The 22,646-nt window shown below is 27.2% G+C and overlaps 1 protein-coding gene across 1 annotated transcript in view; it reads left to right on the top strand.

Annotated features, from left to right (window-relative positions):
* Nucleotides 1-22,646, top strand: part of LOC109609532 (lachesin-like) — a gene marked incomplete at its 5' end in the record, with an annotated part of 106,603 nt that overhangs the window by 48,909 nt on the left and 35,048 nt on the right. The window contains 2 exons of the mRNA XM_049961825.1: nt 9,847-9,953; nt 21,081-21,266. Of these exons, the coding sequence (XP_049817782.1) occupies nt 9,847-9,953; nt 21,081-21,266 (293 nt within the window). The remainder of the gene's footprint in view (nt 1-9,846; nt 9,954-21,080; nt 21,267-22,646) is intronic.

Below are 22,646 nucleotides of genomic sequence, written 5' to 3'. Positions count from 1 at the left end.
TGAAGATTAGACAATTTAAGATAAAGCAAAGATTAGAAAACCTAATCGGTTAAATTAAGAGGTTTACGAAATTTTAACAGCAAATTCCGCTGATTTATTACTCTCGGAAACTGTGACCTTTTAAACCCGAAACTTACTTGGTAACTCCGGGGTTTTAACTTTAATACAATTTTATTTAATTTCTGCCACTAAAATCAATATTAAAAATTCTCAAAATAATTTTATTTGAATATCAAATGCATATTTCTTTGTCGGACCATATTGTGAATTATGCACTGGCACGCTGCATAACCACATCTAATCTAATCCATTTTATGTGCACATGCAATTCAGAAAAATTAATTTACTGAAAGGACATTAGGGTTTTTTCTTACGCGCGTTCGAAGATGGCCATACTAATGTTAGCGGCAAGTTGTAAAACGGGAAAAAGTGGATTTGATATATTTGTTTTCCCATAACTACAACAAACTATAATAGAAGATGGAAGGAAAAAGCTGTTGTAAAAAATAACTAATATGCTTAATGTTCTTGAACTGTAAATGTGGGATTATATTTATGAAAATAAGAGAAGTAATGATGCTCATTTCTTGACTCTCGGGAAGTTATTTGCGGTATGCAACAGATATATCCATGTAACTGGAGTCTTATAGGGGAAACATAAAAATGGATATTACAACAGATAATTCGATTAAATCAGAACTTCGTTACGATAGGATATTTGAAATTACGCAAATAACTGAGTGAGTTTAATTGCCTCCACCAACGGATTTAATGATCTATTAACCGGCAATATGTTGTCAATCACAAGAACATTTCCTTTCCGTTTTGGTGATGTTAATCACGGATTTGTGATGATTTATTTTATGTAACGAATGTTCCCCAAATTGTTCCTTAAATTACCATAATCAATATTAATTGTCATATTAATTCCCGTGTTTTTCAAGGTAAATTTTAAGTTACAGTTGTGGACAGAGAAGTAGCACAAAATTTAAAATTAAACATTTTAAATTTGGCTAAAAAATTTAGAGTAGTGGTAGCTACAAAAAAAATTTGTCTGAGTTCGAAAAACATGAAAGAAAATCGATAACTGGATAATTCAAATATCATAAATTAATCCAATCTTATCAATAACTGAAATTAAAGCCAACCTGGAAGAAATGGACACATAAGAGTGAGTAGTTTTTAGAGACGAGTCTAAATTTAATTTATAAAAAAATTGTTAAACATCATAAATGTTTGTTATACACACAAATAAACATAGTGGGAGTTCAATTTTGCCATTAAATATTAATTAAATTAAATATTTTAAAGAAATGAACATTTAGGGTGAAAAATATATAATATTTTATAAATAAGTTTCTATTGTACTTTCGGATTGACTAGAGACTCAATAATTACATATGCAAATATTGCACCAATTTATTTGATAATTAATCTAAATCTCTCATTAAAGTTTTACGTCCACCTCACCAAGAATAATTTATTGTTTAAGCGTTGGTTAATTTAATAAAGCTCAAACTTACCTTTAATAAGGTTACTTCGGGTTTCCTTGGAGTTTCCCCATCCCTCAAAATAATTCAAACATGAGTTAATAGTTACAAATTACTATCCATTGTTCTGAGGGCAAGTTTCAGTTTAAATAGAACCTCAAGGTTTAAATAAACAGATATATGAATTATCAGATGTTATTATACAAACAGTAGTAATTTTTGATCATTTATTGATACTGATTTATTTAATCAATATGAGCATGATGCTTTGATGATGTTTAAAGTATCATATAACCATCTTCTCACAGTCCTTGAACTAATTTCAGCAAGTCCCATTTCTTCCAGGTTGGCTTTAATTTCAGTTGACGATAAGATTGGATTGTTTTAGAACTCAGACAAATTTTTTAGACCAATGATTAAATGATTATAATAAGCAAAAGACCGCTAGTTAATCATTTATTTAAATTCACATAGAGCAGTCAAAGACTATAAAGTAAAAAGTTGCTATAATTTTGACCATTTTTTAAAGAATAAAATTAGATTGACCAGACACAACTATAACAGAAAAACAATAAACGTTATAGGTACTGCATCCAATTTAATAGTTTGATAAGTTCCTGTAATTATGGCCACTACTGTAAGTTAATTATTTCAGTATTAGTTGCTGAATCCTTTAAAATATCGTAGGTAGGTAATACATGTGGTAGTGGTAGAAACATGTTTAAGTTTAAGTAATAAATACTTAAAAACTTTGCAGAAAGAACCGAAATAATTTAAGCACGTAGAAATCTACTTTGAAAGAGAATTAAATATCCATATTTAAAGGAAAGTTTGGAGAGTGGAAAGTGTGAGAGTGGAATTCAGATTTATTGTAAAATACCCTAAAATATCACTCTAAATTGAATTTAATGAGGGGAGGAATAAGTAAACTCTTTTTGGTTTTGAACGAAAAATTTATTGCCTGAATTAAGAATGGCTCTGTACACAGAATATGCATCACATATAATTAATTTCTTTTAATATTAAAATCGTCCAAGAAAACCCATTATAAAAGGGGAAATTATACATTCCATTCACAATTTTTGCACCCTATTTTAATCGAGTGTATTTTAGTGGTTTTTGATTTACAATTTCTTTCACACAAACTGTTTAATATGTAAAAATAAAAAGCCGCAACAAAAAAAACTAAATTAATATGTAAATTGCCAATATGTATATTGTACAGCATAAATAATTAAACTAAAACGCAAGCTTTTATAGGATATTGTTAATTGAGATTCAAAATTGGTAATTTAAATAACGTGCCCGTATTATTTCAAATTTCAATTCTAATTAATGCAATCACGTAAAAATGCAAACAAAGTTCATGAAATATCCCCACATTCGTTTGCTTGGGAATTGGCAAATATGTAAAGTCACATTTTCGTCTATCTACATTAATATTACAACATTTCAAAACTCATGAATATGTAAACTAAAGTGTATGTGTTTTTGTCATTTTCGGCTAAAATCTTTCTCACATTTATGATTCTTTGTAAATTTTTGCACAATACAATCCATATTTGTCTCACACTGATAAGATTTTGTACATCTAAAAGTCGTCAAAGGAGCACTTATTTGTTATTCTCGCACTTGGCGTATTTTAGAGGCATCATTTTTAATATATTTTATCAGTCTAAGAGAAACGCCCGAAATTATATGCAGATTTTATTTCATAGTGACAAAAGAGCAAACCACTGCTTATTGCTTAAATGTATAACACCTAAATGCTAAAAGGAATACATGTAATTTTTAAATCTAGTACATACCTTTGTGACTAGTTTTATATATATATATATATATATATATATATATTTAAATTTATTTGATATGCCTTCATAAATTTATTTTTAAATGTACTTTGATACTACATGTTGTTGTAAAAAAAAACATGAATAATAAAATATGAATTATTTATTTAAATATCAGTAACAAAAATTATAAACAATAACCGATTTAATTTTATTGAACAAAGCATTAATTTATTTTAAAAATCGAATACTTTTTTAACTTACATGTGTAAATAAATATTAAATGTACAATATAAAATTGAGTTTTCCAATGTTTACCTCACATTTAGTAAATAAACAATTATTATATAAACTAAAAGATTTTTCAAAATTATTATTGCTTCGTCGTGCTTGAAATTCATTTCTTCTCTTTGTTGTTCTGTTATAAATAAATAATAAATATAATATAAAGTTGTTATGTAAAGTAAATAATTTATTTAACGTGGAAAATGCTAGGAAAGCAGCTATTGAAAATTTATGTAGTTACATCAACAGTATAAGCACATCGCAATTGTAACTCTCTGCTAGTCTAGGCTGGCACCTGATGGCAAGCATTACCGCATCACCACATTCCGCTTCACTATTTCATGTGCGCACCAAGCATAGGAAATATTGCATTATACATATACGGACAAAACCCCATATTTACAACAAAACACCTTCTGTGAGCCCACCACCATATGGCCAAAACCAATAAATAGATATGATAATGCCACAAAACTTTATGGCACACAAGAACCTTTTTATTCTCCTTGGATAACAATCACAGTTTAAATTAGTGAAGCCGTTTAATATTTTACAAAACAGTTCACACACTTTGTCATTTCACACATTTTGAGAATTATCTTCACAACTTTGTGTCTATTGAATACTTTATTTATTAGCACCACTGAATTTTGTAGTTCATTTAGGGAATTATTTTCAAAATACATTTTTTTCACCATACAGCATCACTTACTTTTGTACTTACATTCAGGGAATTACTTTCAAAACTTGGTTTTTATTGAATACTTAACTTATTAGCACCACTGAATTTTGTAGTTCATTTCTCTGTGTTAGCACTACTTACTTTTGTAAACGTAATTTGAAAATTATTTCCTAAATGAACTACAAAATTCAGGGGTGTTAATAAATAAATTATTCAATAGAAAGAAAGTTTTGAAAGTAATTCGCTGAATGTGGCTACAAAAGTGAGTGATGCTTATACAGTAAAAAGAAAAAATGCATTTTCAAAATAATTCCCTAAATGAACTACAAAATTCAGGGGTGTTAATAAATAAAATATTCAATAGAAACAATGTTTTGAATGTAATTCTTTGGATGTGACTACAAATTGAGTGGTGCCAATACAGAGAAAAGAAAAAATGCTATTTGAAAATAATTCCCTAAATAAACTACATAATTTAGTGGCGCTAACAAATAAAATATTCAATAGAAACAAAGTTTTGAAAGTAACAGGATGTGACTACAAAAATGAACTACAGAATTCAAGGGTGTTAATAAATAAAATATTCAAGAGAAACAATGTTTTGAATGTAATTCTTTGAATGTGACTACAAATTGAGTGATTCCAATACAGAGAAAAGAAAAAATGTAATTTGAAAATTATTCCCTAAATAAACTTCATAATTTAGTGGTGCTAATAACTAAAATATTCAATAGAAACCAAGTTATGAAAGTAACTAGATGTGACTACAAAAATGAACTACAGAATTCATGGGTATTAATAAATAAAATATTCAATAGAAACAAAGTTTTGAAAGTAATTCGCTGAATGTGACTACAAAAGTGAGTGGTGCTAATGCATTTTCAAAATAATTCCCTAAATTAACTACAAAATTCAAGGGTGTTAATAAGTAAAATATTCAACAGAAACAATTTTTTGAATGTAATTCTTTGAAAGTGACTACAAATTGAGTGATGCCAATATAGAGAAAAGAAAACATGTAATTTGAAAATAATTCCCTAAATAAACTTCATAATTTAGTAGTGCTAATAAATAAAATATTCAATAGAAACAAAGTTTTGAAAGTAACTGGATGTAACTACAAAAATGAACTACAGAATTCAGGGGTGTTAATAAATAAAATATTCAATAGAAACAATGTTTTGAAAGTAGTTCTTTGAATCTAACTACAAAAGTAAATGGTGCTAATACAGAGAAGAGAAAAATGTAATTTGAAAATAATTTCTTAGAATTTAGTAGTGCCAATAAATAAAATATTCAATAGAAACAAAGTTTTGAATGTAATTCTTTGAATGTAACTACAAAAGTGAGTTGTGCTAATACAGTGAAAAGAAAAAATTCATTTTGAAAATAATTCCTTAAATGAACTACAGAGTTCTGGTTTACTAACAAATAAAATATTCAATAGAAACAATGTAATGTACATTATAAACTTGGTTTTTATTGAATACTTAATTTATTAGCACCTCTAAATTTTGTGGTTCATTTAGGGAATTATTTTCAAAATATTGTTTCTATTGAATATTTTATTTATTAGCACCCTGAATTTTGTAGTTTATTTAAGAAATTATCAAATTACATTTTTTTTCACTATATTACTGTACTCACGTTTGTAGCTACAATCAAAGTACTTCTTTCAAAACACTGTTTCTATTGAGTATTTTATTTATTAACACCCCCAATTTTGTAGTTTATTTAGGGAATTATTTTCAAATTACATTTTTTTTTTTCACTGTATTACTGTACTCATATTTGTAGTTCAATTAGGGAATAATTTTCAGAGCACATTTTTTTTATTTCCTCTGTAATAGCCCCACTCACTGTAATGAAATATATTACAAAATGTTTAATTTTAAATTTTGTGCCATTTTTGTAGCCACCACTTTATTTCAAGTATTTAACATAATTATAACGAACAAATTAAATCTGAATTAAAATTCTGGTGACGATTAATTAAAATTTATTTAATTTTGAATCTATTTACAAATGCGTGTAGGTTTAATGAAATCCATCTCACTTATGGTACAATTTTCGCAAACATAAAATTTCCAACAGCCACAAATTACCCCTAAGATATTTTATGTCAACTCTCAAGTTCTTAAACTAAGTTTTGAACATCGCAATATCTTGCGTTCTGCTAATAAAACCCCCTGACAGGGTAATCATAATTATTTAAATATAGTAATTTTCCGTGAAAGTACACCCAATTTGACGAATTCAATTTCCACCGGAGGGTGGATAATTTAATTATCTCAAAAGCCACGGTGAATTTGCGTGAAAAAATATTTTGATTGAATATCAAAAAATCGCACGTGGCCATGATTAAATTTATATTCTGGCAAGGCGGAAAACTGTTTTAATGAAATTTATCAGATTTTATTGGTCCTCTGCGAACTTGCAAAAATCTTATATCAATTTTCGGGCTTAAAATATTCAATTTATTCCGCCTAATAAGCCACTCTGCTTTCAGCTACTCTTATCAAATCAAATAGATTCAATAAACGATAAAAATGAAATTTCCTATCCGTATTACGCAATAATTCGATAAAATTTTGGTAATGCTAAAAAAAGGAAAACGGTGTGTGATCGATCATTAAAATCAGACGCGCGAAAATTTTTGATGGCGGAATTAGGAAGAAGTAATGCGGTAATAGAAAAACCCTCGAAGGCCCCGGGGCTAATCCTTTAACTTATTAAAAGTTGGGTTAAAAACAGTTTGTCGTGTCTAAGGATTCGAGGCGGCACATAAGACAGAGCGACTCTCCATCACAGCGGTTTTCAAACTCGCTCAAATTAACTCACTTTTAGCCCAGCCGTCACTCTTTCAATATTCTTTTCTAGTCCCACCAAGGGATTAACAAAAACATGCAAATTTATATTAAAATACGATAGAAAAGTTTTATCGCAAAGTAACCCCCGCCGATTGCATCATAACGGCTTTTCCATCTTTCTTCAATCTTGAATTTCGAATGTTTAGTAAAAATACATTTCGCCCCGGCCTCCAAATTTCCACTCGTAAATTAAAGCGGACCCGCAAAACTTTTTAATTTGTTTTATATTCATATTGTCATATTTACATAAGAATTAATAAATGTGATTAAGTTCATAATGCTTCATGTATTAACCATGCTAATCTCTTTACACATTATTAACAATTAAAGAGAAAACTTTATCTTTGTTAAAGCTTTATCTAAACAAATACAATATGAAAAGAATTATTTATAAAATTTTCTTTTTTGTGAACAAATATTTGTATTATTTTATACTTTCAGTGAGGAGAAACACTCCAGAAAAGAGGGAAATAATATTTAACATAAAACACCGAGTTCTAAATATTGCTGACATCGCTAAAAACTTAAGATGCTCCTGAAAAATCATTTACAATGTTATTAACAAATATAAACAACACATTCAATTGAAAAACAATAAAAACACGTCCTAACAAGTCCTTTATAATCAGACAAATTGAAAGAATCAATAAACGAAATCCTTTCTGGCCATCTAGGCAAATAAAAAATGAATTAATTGAGTCATATAATGTCAATGTGTCAAATAGAACAATCAGACGTCGATTGAATGAACAAAACTTACAAGAATGTATTTTAATAAAGAAACCATTGGTATCAAAAAAGAATATTCGAACAAGACTAAAGTTTCCAGAAAAATATATTAATTATCCTCTAATTTTGGAAAATAGTACTTTGGAGTGATGAATAGATGATTTTTATACATGAAAATGATCCAAATCAGCGTCCAAAGTTGTTCAAAATTGATCAAAAAATAATCCTGTCGACGTTTTCGATTGGCCAGGGCAAAGTCCGGATCTAAATCCAATTGAAAGCTTGTGAAACTAGATGAAGTCTCTATTAAAATAACAAAAAACAATTTAGATGAATTGAAGAGTCATTGAATTTAATTTCAAAAGACCGTTGCCAATATTTTATTGAGTCTATGTCTTGCCATTTACAGGTGGTTATAAAAAACATAAAATATTATAAAATAGATTTAATTTAACTAGAAATTGTTTATATTTGGATACAAAATTAATAATTGTATAAATCTGATTATTATTTTAAACAAAATTATAAGCTTATGTTTTTTTTTTTTTTAATTTTTGAATAATTTTTGAAAATAGACGTTTAAATTTTGTTCTAAATATTAAATAAGAACGCTCCTGTATAATAAAACACCAAATCTATATAAAAGTGACTTATAATTTTCATTTTAAATCCCTTTAATGAAATACAACGTGATTACGAGATAATTCGATTTAACGCAATTAACCCCAAAAACTGCCTGCAAAGAACTTCATGCAAATATGCTAATTCGTGCCTTCCTCCCATTTTTATATCTTAATAAGATAGAGGAGGAGTCGGGCACACATCGATAAAATTTAATAAAATTTTCTTGTGAACTAAGTCCGTTTTAGGGTTAGCACCGGGTGAAAATGATCAAAAGGGGGAAAAGGGATAATATTGAAATCGATGGGAATTGGTAGTCATCCGTATATTTTATTACACCATTAATTATTGTTGATGTGACGATTTTAAATTGAGGGGAATGAATTCCTTTAACTGTTTATCAAACGGCTTTCCAGGGTAACGTAAGAATGCATTACCTGAAGATAATTTTTCCAAAATATTTTGGACGAAATATCAATAATTCAGAAATATTTATACTCAGTGAAGCTTGATACAAAATTAATAAATATAAGAAAGACACGAAATGTGCCTTTATATGTATGTATTATTCATATTCATATTTCTTAATTGTTACAATAATAATACATCAGGTTAATCTTTAAAATAGAACAACGCCAGATACTGTTAATTTGCTGGCAAAATAGGTTAAACCTCTGCCTTAACCCTTTCATAAATTTAAGCGTTCTTGCAACTAAATACTCTGACGTTATTCCACATATTTGACCCGACCATCCCCTTTGTAGAGTTATAGCTGAATTATTACCAATAAAAACCAATACGCAAATGAGCCGGATTAGAACGAACTCACACCCGATAAACGTCAACAGATTTATTAACTAGATTTATATTATAAGTACAAACTTAAATGTTTGGCTTTCTGACGACCTTCAATTATTATGTAAATCATATGTATTAACTGTGGAAGATTAAAGTAATAACTTTTATTACACTGCTTGTCAGTTCAAGTGGATAATTTGAATTTCCCTGTTTTATTTTGACAAGTAATATTATTTTGAGCATTTCAAATTTATTTTACTATTTACATATTTAATAGACAAAGAAATAAATAACAGTCCTTTTCTTGTAAAATTTAGCATAATATTTTTAATAATTTTAATCAGTAAACGACTGATTCCACACACAGGTGAAAATTCGTTGGTGTTTAATGAAATTAGGCACGTTTGAAAAAAAAAGAAATAATGGAATAATCGGTTTATGTTCTAAAAACATAATGGCACCCAAGTCACCAGAATATTTGTTCAAAATATAAAACCCTGACCAGAATGGACAGATCAATTTAAAATAGAACAATCCTGTAATTATTGAATGTGATTGAAAATAGAAATATTTTGTTATAGGTGGAGCATTTCAACCAGAATTCGCAGAACCTCTAGTTAATCTGTCTATTCCAGTGGGACGTGATGCGATCTTTCGATGTAATGTTCACCATTTGGGAGGATACCGGGTAAGTTACAAATCCACAATTAATATTATGCTAAAATCAAACCCAACATTTACAAACTTGTATTATGCAGTCAGACAGAGCAACGTCCCTTCATCTAATCTTATTTAATAACTTATGGCTGTTCATATATACACAATTAACAACCTAAATACCAAGATAGATTTAGCTAAATCCAACGAGTTGTTTCACACGTGAGTGGCTGTCGATCTGCTAGTTAAACAGGATAATTAAACAGGTATAATTAACCAAGTCTAAATTAAATCAATAATCGCAATTAGTGATAGTAAATAACATAAGTTCTTGGAAATAGTTCAACAGTTCACAGCACATGCAATTACACCAACACACATACTATATTTTGTTATATGTCATTAAATGTTCAATTCGTTTGTCAAACTATACTTAATTCAAATGTTATTAAAATTCTTTGCTGGATAATCAAATTGGAAAAATAAAAAAGGGATTTATCTTAACTTATCTAACGACTGTATGACCTAAGCCAGGAATAGCAATTTGTGGCAAAATAAACATTTTTGAAAAGGAAACAAATGATCAAATTAAAGCAAATTCTCTGCACTTTCACACCATAACCATAAAATATTGGTCAGTCGAAGAGTATCGTGGCTATACCTGCATTTTTGATAAAGATCAACCAGGTTGTCCAAATGAACCACAGAAATGGTTGGAAAACTTTTAGGAATCTCAGAATGTTTTAAGAACTCGTTTGATTATTAAAAAGCTTTCCCTAAAATGAAAAAATGTTTAAATTGCTTTTAACAACGATTATTTTCCATGCCCAAATACAAAACAATGAATGGATAGAAGAAAATTTGGTTATAATCATGAGGTCATTGCTAAAATTAATACCTATTTTAAATTATTGGATAAATCATCTTTTTTGGAGGAAATACAAAAGATATATTTAAAAAGTAAAATAAAAAATTCTTGTCAAGCTCATGTAGCGGTCATGAAAAAGAATTAATAGTTAGCCAGTAGTTTCTCACAAGAGTAAGATTTTGATTAAATAAAATAAAAATTTAAATGTTGCCTCCACTTTCTAAGAGATCTAAGGATTGTATGGCAGCCTAAGGTACATAAAATATTGTCAATGTGTTAAGTTTCAATCAGTGATAAAATACATGATTTTGAAAAGGAAACAAATGGTTAGATTAAAGCAAACTCAGCAAAGTTTATGAAAGCTCTGCACCTTCACTAACAATCATAAAATATTAGACAGTCGAAGAGTAAGGTGTCCATACCATCATTTTTGATGAAAATCAACCAGGTTGGCCAAATGAACCACTTTAGAAATGACTGGAAAACTTGTAAGTGTCTCAGAAAGCTTTAATAATTCATTTAGTTAATAAAAAGCTTTCCCTAAGATGGAAAAATGTTTAAAGTGCTTTCACATCCACCATATTAGCCTGACTTAGCACCCAGCGTTTATTTCCCATGTCCAAATACAAAACAATGAATGGATAGAAGAAAATTTGATTGTAGTCATGAGGTCATTGCTGCAATTAACACCTATTTTAAAGAGTTGGATAAGTCATATTTTTTGGAGGAAATACAAAAGATAGATTTAAAAATCAAAATAAAAAATTCTTGTCAAGCTCATGTAGTGGTCATGAAAAAGAATTAATAGTTAGCCAGTAGTTTCTAACAAGAGTAGGCTCTTGATTAAATAAAATAAACAATTAAATGTTGCCTCCACTTTCTAAGAGGTCTAAGGATTGTATGGCAGCCTAAGGCCCATAAAATATTGTCAATGTGTCAAGTTTCAATTAGTGATGAAATACATGATATTAAAAAGGAAACAAATGGTCAGATTAAGGCAAACTCAGAAAAGTTTATGAAAGCTCCGCACCCTCACTAACAGTCATAAAATATCAGACAGTTGATGTGTCCATACCAGCATTTTTGATGAAAATCAACCAGGTTGTCCAAATGAACCACTTCAGAAATGTAAAACTTCCAGGCACCTCAGAAAGCTATTAAAACTTATTTAGTTATTAAAAAGCTTTCCCTAAGATGGAAAAATGTTTAAATTACTTTCACATCTACCATATTAGCCTGACTTAGCACCCGGCGTTCATTTCCTATGTCCAAATACAAAACAATGAATGGATAGAAGAAAATTTGATTCTAATGATGAGGTCGTTGCTGAAATTAATACCTAATTTAAGGGTGGGATTAATCATATTTTTGGAGGAAATACAATAGAAATATTTAAAAGTAAAATAAAAAGTTTTTGCCAAAGCTTTGTAGTCGTCAAGAAAATGAATTAATAGTTACTCAGTAGTTTCTATCAAGTGTAGGAACTGGATTAATTAAAAAAATATTTAACTGATGCCTCCACTTTCTAAGAGGATATGAAATAATGAATGGACAGAAGAAAATTTAATTCTAATGATGAGGTCTTTACTAATATTAATAATATTTTAAAGGGTTGGATCAATCATATTTTTGGAAGAAATACAAATGATAAAAAGTAAAATAAAAAATTCTTCTCAAGGTCATATAGTCGTCATAAAAAAGAATTATTAGTTACCCAATAGTACCTATCAAGTATAACTTCAGTAAAAACATACTGCACTCACCGGAAGCAATTCATGAATGATTAAATTGAAATGATGGCGATAACATGAAATACTGGGGCATTTGTCCCGGATCCACGTTACATAAAACATCAAAGATTCGAAAAGAAACCGAATAAAATCCTCGGCTCGCACAAGTAATTTAATATGTAAGAGACGAAGTGAAGAGGTCCGGCCTTTTTATGGATATGGCAACGACATAATTTATCTGAGCCGATCATCAAGTGATCTGCAAATGTGTTGTAATGGGCAGAGACGTTTGTTTTTATTAGTCGTGCAACAGGTAGATGAGATTTAGAGAGGGCCCTCACTGAATCAATTTGTCAAAAACAGGTTCATCCCCGTTCGAGACTCGGCTTGAACTTGCGCTTGATGTAAATAAAAATGATTGTGACGTTAATTTATGGTTGTCGGGCTTTATTTTAATACATATTAAATTGTACAATTAAATTGTGATGATGTTGGATTGCGATAATTGTGGACGGGACGTGCACACCTGAAACCACATCAAGGGTAGGGATTTTCGTTTTTAATTGAAGCAGTAGTAGATCAAATGAAACGATTAAAACACTATTACATTTGCAACAACTAAATAAATTACGCATACATTTGCTCGGATTACCACCTTTCCATTATATTATCATTACAAAAATATTAACATGGCAATGAAAATTTAATGGAAATAGAATATTACAATCAGTTACCAATTTATACCAAGGAACACATAATATAGTATACACCAGGTATTTAACAGGAACAAGTTAGTATTTATATATAATTTATAATATAAAAAATATTTAATTAAAATATTAATTGAATATATAAAAATAAAGGAGTCTAAAGACATTTAAAAAAGAACAATTCTGCTTAAAAGTATTCATATTAAAATATTGATCTTTTGTCTTCACAAACCCTATACAGAGTGTTCCAAATTGATTGATTTTAGGTGCTTCTTGGACCTGAGGAAATCTGAATCTGGAATTTTTTAACACATGAGATAAAATTAATTTTTGTTGATAATTGAGTTGATTTTAAAATTATTTTTAATGAAATAAATTTCTAAAAGTTTTGAAATGCAATACAACTTTTATTTCATAAAATATATGTGAATTTTTTTTAATAAATTTTTTAAATTAAAAAAATTATTTAAAATGGGGGGTATACAAATGTGAGATTAAGAAATGAAATTTTAATATTGCTCTATCTATTAATCTAATTTAATGTTATAAACAAATAACTAAAATATAACTGCTTAGTTACTATATATATCCGTAACAATGTTTAACAATACAGGGTCATTACAACTGTTTTCATTGAAACAGTGGTCTTATGCTTTTAAATTAAATAATTGTCTTAAAATATGAATAAAAATAAATAAAATTTTTAATAAACATTGTTAATTTTTTTATATATAAAAAATAATTAATTAACTTAACTAGAAAATTATAATTTTCTAGATAATTTCTTTGGTTAATTTCAAAATTCTTTTAAATACAATTTTTATATACTAAAATATTGGATGAATTCACCATTTTTTTAAATGTTAAAACTTAAAACACAAAGTGTGAGGTTAAGAAATGCTTTATTTTGTAAACAAATAACCCTTAATCTTTTAAAATAGATATTATTAAAATATAAATAAATAATAAATAAATTTGAAAATAATATAACACATTTTTATAAAAAATATGTCGCATCCACCATTTTTATAAAACTGTATGACGCATTCACCATTTATGAAATATGGCGCATTCACCATTTTTTAAATGATAATAGTACATAAAATGGTGAATTCACAATTAATAAATGATATTATAATACTGCTTTCTCTTTATAATTTAGACACTTTATTTACTATTTTAATATAATAGACTTTTTTTAAGGCAATGAAAATGAAACTTTAATTATAAATGTAAATTTTTGTAGATATTTCAGAATATCAGAGGTTGGGATTAGGTTTTTAACTTCAAATACTCTTTCTGGTTTGTAAACAGTGAAACAACCAAAACCTACTACTTTGGGACATCCTGTACACATACGAAAATCAAATGTTTTACATTAAATAATAACCTTTGTAATGAAATAAGGAATCGTAACTTTAATAAAAAAGAAACAATGTTTTATAATGCATTTGTAAAGGAAAACTTAATTAGTTTTTATAAATTGATATTTGAAAAATGAAAGAACAATTTATGTAGCAGAAAATAATAGAGCAAGGTATAGTCAAAGGAAACTATAAAAAAGTACAAAAGAATTTTTATACCTTACTAATTTAATTTAAACTAAATTTCAATTTAAATGTGCAATTTTAATTTAATTCATAAAACTCACTGCAATTCATAAAAATGTGCTTTTCAATTAATTGAAAGGTAACAGTTTCATTTTTAATTACAAGTTAATTAAAACACTTCAGAAATATTTTAGTTATTACTAAATTACAGAGAATCATAAAACAGTAAATTAAATTAATTTTGAATTATTTTATATAATATAATTATGATGCATTAAATAGCATAGATTAAAAAGTTGATATATGAATGTGGGAAACAATATTCTCTAATTTTTAAAATAATAGATAATGTAAATGTGTACTTAAAGTATAATATAATATTAATAAATTAAATTCAGAATATTAATATTAATATTAATTTAATGATACTAAATATCAATATGTATATTAAATTTAAACAGATTATAAAGTATGTGAAACTAAATAAAAAACTACATTCAAACCATTTAAATATTGGTTGGTTAATAATAATTCAATAATTCAAACAGAAATTATATTAATGATAATAATTAATTGGTTAAAATATTAAATACATGTATAAACAAAATATCTAAACAACTTATTTATTTAATTTAATCAAATATCCTTTTTAAAATTCAATATCCAAACAATTAAGATAAATAAAAAGATAATAAATAAGATAGTTTACGAAAAGTGATAATAAATGAGAATTAAATATTATTAATGGGACAAAAAATAACTGATAATTGGTGGGTGAATTTTTTTTAATCTCTAAAGCTATATATGTTCATGCTGTCTCACGAAGAAGCAACATACCTTTTCTATTGACTAAAGAATCTCATCTTTGAGTAAAATCTTGCTTGGGTTAAGACTTTTTTAAATACTGCTCCAACAGATTTATCAGTGCCTATCAGTTTAAGCTTTGAACTCCTAAAGCAAATTGACACAAAGCACATTTTAAGAAGAAAAAAAAATGCCTTAAATATGAAGTAAGAGAAAAATAAACAGCATAGGTAGAAAGAGCACAAAAAGCTTTAAAATAATATTTACAGTTTAATACAAAATGTTAAAATAACATTTGTATTAAAGTTACTTGTGTTATCTGAAACCAGTAAAGATTACACTGCAGAGGAACCAATATATTCAGCATTGGCTAATTGTAACAATTCCTACAAGAAAACGTATAAATGAAGGTAATTGGCCAACGTATTTTATTTCAATGTACACTTGGCAAATATCCTAACTAAACTCGTTAAACAAATTTACAATTCGTTAAATTGAAAATATTTATTGTAATTACCGGAGAATAACCCAGTTCATTTGCTTTAAGAATCTCAAACAACCTTTGAATAAATATAACCTTGTTTTTTTTTTGTTTGGTGAGTTAGAACAAGGTAGAATGCAGCTCCGACATAAATAAAATATTATAATGCAAGATTCGGCGTTATAGATATGTCAAAAAATTGAAATAGGACATTGTAAAGTTATTTTATACACTCATATACTTGGATATTATGGAAGATAAAACAGATAAATAGCTTCCATTTTTCCTTTATGTTAGGTTGTATTGTACATCTTTATTTTAATCCAGGCGAAATTGATGCGATATAATTGAAACCACACGATAATGCTTTTAAAATAAATTTATGTATTTCCTTACGACCCTATACGAACGAAAAGGGAAAATATTGATGAATAAAGGAAAAAAAAATAAGTAAGTTGAGAAATGAACAATATTAAAAGTAAATCTTGGTAATATACGTCTAATTGGTTTCAGTTTTGAATCGCTCGGTCGTATTTTACCATACATTAAAGAAAATAATTGAATCATATATCTTGCGCATCGATTTTCTCTTATTGTTAGACATGTTACGTACACATGTAATTTGGGAATAGATATATTCTAAGTGGATAAATTGTCAGTAAATTAATCGTATCTCTAGTTCGAGACAAACGTACTTGAACCCACTAATTAGTCTTATCTGTATAAAGAATAAGAATTAACATAAGTTTTCTTAAAATTTCACTTAATTGGAAACATTGGAAGCAAAATAATGCAATTTTACATTATTTTAATGTACTGAACAAATGATTCAATAAATTTAAAACTTGTTCATTCAAATTATGAATTAATAAACAATATATCTAGACTTATTAAATATTATTTTCTATAGAAACATGCAATATAAACAATTCTTTCATTATTTTTCTTGAGGTTCATTTCACATGTTATTGAATCTTCATGTCAAATAAAAAACAACTAATGAAATAACAATAACTGACAATTTATTCTTACAATTACTAAATATATTCTAATGCCTATAATAAAGTGTGTCAAATAAGTGAATAAAAAATAGAATAAAATACAAAAATTGTCCATTAAATCCCTATTTTTATAATTTAATTAGTTAGCTTAAAAAAATCATTGAACTTATTACAGCTTATTTCTAGAAAAAATAGAAATTATAGACAATTCTTTCATCATCTGTTTTGTCTCCCACTTGTTTCACATGTTATTAGATATTCACGACAAATTAAAAAAACAGCTAATGAAATGACAATAGCTGAAAATTTATTCTTACAACTGTTTGACTAACTCATTTTACTCAGTTTTTTGGCTTTGATACTTCAAAATAGTCTATTACTAAATATGTTACGTTCTAATGTTTATAATAAATATTGTCAAATAATTAAATAAATAGTAGACTAAAATACTAAAATTGCCCATAAATACCCCATTTTTACGATTTAATTAGTTAGCTTAAAAAAATCAATTTATTATTTTTTAATTCTATAATGAATAAAAATGATAGACAATTTTTTTTATTATCTTTATTATGTCCTATTTGTTTCACAACTTATTAGATATTCACGTCAAATTAAAAAACAGCTAATGAAATTACAATAGCTGACAATTTATTCTTACAATTTATTGACTAATACATTTTACTCAGTTTTTTTGGCACTGATCTTTCAAAATAGTCTATTATTAAATATGTTCTAATGTCTATAATAAATTGTGTCAAATAATTGAATAAATAGTAAATAAAAGGCTAAAATTGTCCATAAATTCCCCATTTTTATAATTTATTTAGTTAGCTTAAAAAAATCATGGAACTTATTACATCTTATTTCTAGATTAAATAGAAATTATAGACAATTCTTTCATTACCTTTCTTGTGTCCTGTTTTATACATCTTATAAAGAAAAAACAGCAAATGAAATGACAATAGCTGACAATTTATTCTTATAATTAATTGACTAACTCATTTTACTCATTTTTTTTTGGATTTGGTACTAAATAATTGAATTGAATAAATAGTACAATAAAACTAAAATTGTCCATAAATTCTCTATTTTTATAAATTAATTAGCTGTATTAAAAATACAATCCCTTGAGTACATTAAAAAAATTTTAATGGAAAATATAGGCAACTTTAATCACTAGAATAATTTTTAAGCCCCAATATCAGTGTGATGTATAAAACAATGTATTTTACATTTAAATTTTCAATAGCTCGAAGGTATATGTTTACTTTATCGAAAATGGTTCAAACTTGATGGAATTTTTTTTATATAATTACATTTTTGTAGTTGAGATGGAACCAATTCTAAATTACTTAATTAAAATGTGCTAATTATCTTTTATATAAACAACAACATTCTTCTTTCAGTTTATAGTTTGTAGAATCAATTCAAGTCTTGTCAATGGCAGACATTAAAAATAAATAAATAAAATAAATTAGAAATGAACATTTCAACGTGATAAACGTTTGTGTTTGCGCAAAGGACTATGCCTGGCACATTAGGCAAATATATGTTTAGGATATTCAGATGAATAATTCCGAAATGACCGCAGTGTATAAATAAGTAGTGTGCGTGTATGAGTAATGATGAAAGGTTCATAAAACGAGGGGGTTACTTTGTAAACATGGTAGTCGTTCGGTCTGGAAACAAACGCATATTGGGGGCAGTTTAGACGAGCATCTGTGCCCCATCAGTTGTCCGGATTGATGAAGAGAAGCTGAGCAGCACGCAGCTCAACGGAAGTAATAATAGTGCAGATATGACAAATAGCCAAAAAGCGCCACAAACTTGGGATCATTTATAATACACACAGCTGCGAAGTATAGGTCGCGTTGTGACCGATGGTTTGGAGCTTGGCTCCTTGCTTCCACTACCCTTTCGCCTGCTGCATTGCCTTGCCGTGCCGGGGCCGAGGCTCCGGCCGATCCGGACCGTTCCGATGCGGAGGGACACATCTCGTGATGTGTTGGCGATCAAAACTTTCCTCAGACACCGTGAGAAGTGTCTGTACTGATTAATCATTAGCAACTATTTAACTTTATTGTTGTATTTAATCATTTGTGATTTTACGATATTCTACAATCTGATTACAAGCTTAATCGTCTTACAAATTCTATAAAGAAGCCAAATCGGGTTATATTTAGAATTTAATCAAAATTTTCTTAGTGAAATATTTAATATAAATAAAATCCCATCGAATTATAATTTTATAATTGATATTTACCATTTATGTAAATGTTACATATATTTTTCTGAACTGAACTGTACGTAAATATAGCAACCTTAATTTTAAAAGGGTCTTTTATTGATGTGTATTAATTAATTTATTTAATTTTTGTTTTATCATTTTGACAAGTCTACATTCCTTCAAACTTCTCAAATTGGTCTCTTGTGATGAGTTCATTTAAGTATGTAAAATTTTTATGTCGAATTTGTTTCTCCATGATTTCTATAGGGTTAATATCTGGAGACTGGGACGGACAAGACAAAACATCGGTGCTTTGGTCTTTTAAACAATCCGTCATAATTTTGGATTTGTGTTTGGGGTCGTTTTCATGTTGAAAAGGACATTATTTCTTCAATATATGGAAGCAAATTGTTGTTTAATATATCTCTGTACATAAATCAGCCCTAAGGGGGCCTACCCCAAAAGAATTGAAGCATCCCCATAGCATAATTGAACCTCCACCATGTTTGACTGTGTTTAATAGAAGCAGAACCATCATTTTTTTATAAATTAAATTTAGACTCGTCATTAAAAACTCCTCATGCTCTTCTATGGTCCAGTGAATGTGATACCAAGCAAGTCAAAATTTAACCTTCACATTTTCAGTAGAAGCCAGTTTTTTCCTGGTACCCCCATCCCCTAACCATATTCTCACAGTTCTTAAACTAATTTCAGCAAGTACCATTTCCTCCAGGTTGGCTTTAACTTCAGTTGATGATGAGATTGAATTGTGTTTTGACATTCGAATTATCCAATTTTCTTTTTTTCAAATTTTATCGTAGCTACCATTTTTCTAATTTCTTTATTTTTTTTTTTAAATATGGGAAACGATTGCCTTGTTTAGATGTAAACTCTTAGCCATCTCTTCTTGTTTCTCTCTGTCTTAGTAACGCTGAATTATGTAAGAAGTTGCTATAATTTTGTCCATTGAAAAATAAAAATGTAGGCAATTTTTTAAAAAATAAAATTACTGGCACCAATTTCAAGTAGTAGAGCTCTTTCTTTATATATTTTATATATACTATATATATCACCAAATTTTAAGGTGAATTGGTACACCCCGTATATGTATATGAATACAATACATATGTCAATGAAATTAAATTAAATTTATAAAATTTCAAATATTATTTTTAAATATTTTGGGATTTTAAAAATATTTTATATATAAAACTTGTATTCTGTACTTCTAAAGCAAATAAGTTGAAATATTGGGACCGTTTTAAATTTAAATATATAGTTTTAATATGGCATTAATATATTATTTTAATATGAATCAAAAATAATTGATAGTGGTTTTAAAAGTCATTTAAATTTCCATTAAAACTCTGTAATTTAAATAAGTTATATATTTATCTGTAAGATATTTATTCACATAGCTTCTTTAAAATTGATGTAATTATATGATTTTATTTTTTTATTTAGATTTATTGCACACAGAAATATATATACAATAATACACTTAGAAATAAAAAATAAAAATGATGGTTTCTTTTTGTTTGTACGTATTATAATTCTGTTAGTAACTTCCTCGCAGCAGTTTATATAAAATATTAAGAAAATCTCACACAGAAATATCCGTAACAGCAGCAGTCAACGGGAATTTCAATATGTACATTGATATTTCATTTATTTATCTCCGCTACGGCTCATTCGCGGTTGATCTGCAGGTTGGAGCAGATGTTCAGCCATACTTTGCCGGCATATCAAGTAGGTTTGACATATGTCTTTGTTTTTGGTTTCAGGTGGGATGGGTTAAGGCGGATACAAAAGCGATCCAAGCGATCCACGACCACGTCATCACCCACAATTCACGGGTATCAGTGTCCCATAGTGATCATATTACGTGGAATCTTCATATCAAGAATGTGCAGGAAGAAGACAACGGTCTCTATATGTGTCAAATTAACACCGATCCGATGAAAAGTCAGGTCGGTATGATACTTTTATGTGCTCTTTGTTGGGAAGTTGTTTTAAAGGATGTTCTTGCTGCCAAATAAATATACCAGCACAAAAAAAATAATTTGAACACAAAGTGATCTTGTAGAAACTACTTTAAATTTCAAACAAAAATGTTTAAAACAATAGATACAATTGTTAAAATATGATTGAAACAAAATTTAAGTCCTAAAGTGATTTAAAATTAATGGAATAAACAAACTACAGAAAATTTTGTGTTAATATCAATATAAATTACAGAAATTATTTAATTAAATTATCACAGTTTATAAAAGTTAAAGTGTTAAGTTTTAAAATATAAAAATATAAACTATAGAAATTATTTTACTAAACTATCACAGTTTATAAAATTCAAGTTATAAAGTTCAAAAGTAATTTAAAGTTACCATAATAAATAAACTACAGAAAATTTTATGTTAATATCAATATATACTACATAAATTATATTATTAAATTATCACAGTATATAAAAATTGAGTTAGAGTAAGGTTTACAAACATAAACATTGAATTACAAAAATTTTAGATTTGTCATCAAAAATATTTATAAATACATATTTTATAACAAAGTAAAGTTAAAATGTGGTTAAAACATAAATTTTAAAAATTAAAATTATTTAATAAACTTACGAACTAATAATTTAAGTTCAAAAGTGATTTAAAGTTACCAGAATAAATAAACTACAGAAAATTTTGTGTTAAGATCAAAGTATATTCTATAAATTATATTATTAAATTATCACAATTTATAAAAATTGAGTTAGGGTAAGGTTTACAAACATAAACAATGAATTACAAAAATTTTAAGTTTTATCATCAAAAATATTTATAAATACATATTTTATAACAAAGTAAAGGTAAAATCTGGTTTAATCATAAATTTTAAAAATTAAAATTGTTTATCAAAGTAATGTACTAAATATTTAAACTACAGAAAATTGTGCGTTAAAATATAAAAATGTAAACTATAGCAATTATTTTATTAAATTGTCACAGTTTATAAAATTTAAATTAACTTAAGTTTTACGAATATCAATGACAATGAATTACAAAAATTTTGTGTTTTATCATTAAAAATGTTTATAATTTATAAATACATATTTTATGACAAAGTGAAGTTAAAATATGATTAAAACATATTTTTTAAAAATTAAAATTGTTTAATAAACTTAGCTAACTAAGTTAAGTGTTACCAAAATAAATAAAATACAGAAAATTTTGTGTTAATATCAATGTATATTATATAAATTATTTTATTAAATTACTACAGCTTATAAAAATTGAGTTAACCTAAATTTTACAAACATAAACAAAGAATTACAAAATTTAGGTTTTAACAAAATATTTATACAC

This window comes from Aethina tumida, chromosome 1, assembly GCF_024364675.1.
Source record: "Aethina tumida isolate Nest 87 chromosome 1, icAetTumi1.1, whole genome shotgun sequence".
Classification (NCBI taxonomy): Eukaryota; Metazoa; Arthropoda; class Insecta; order Coleoptera; family Nitidulidae; genus Aethina; species Aethina tumida.
The sequence above is the reverse complement of the archived record's forward strand: the minus strand, read 5'-3'. Positions and strand labels throughout refer to the sequence as shown.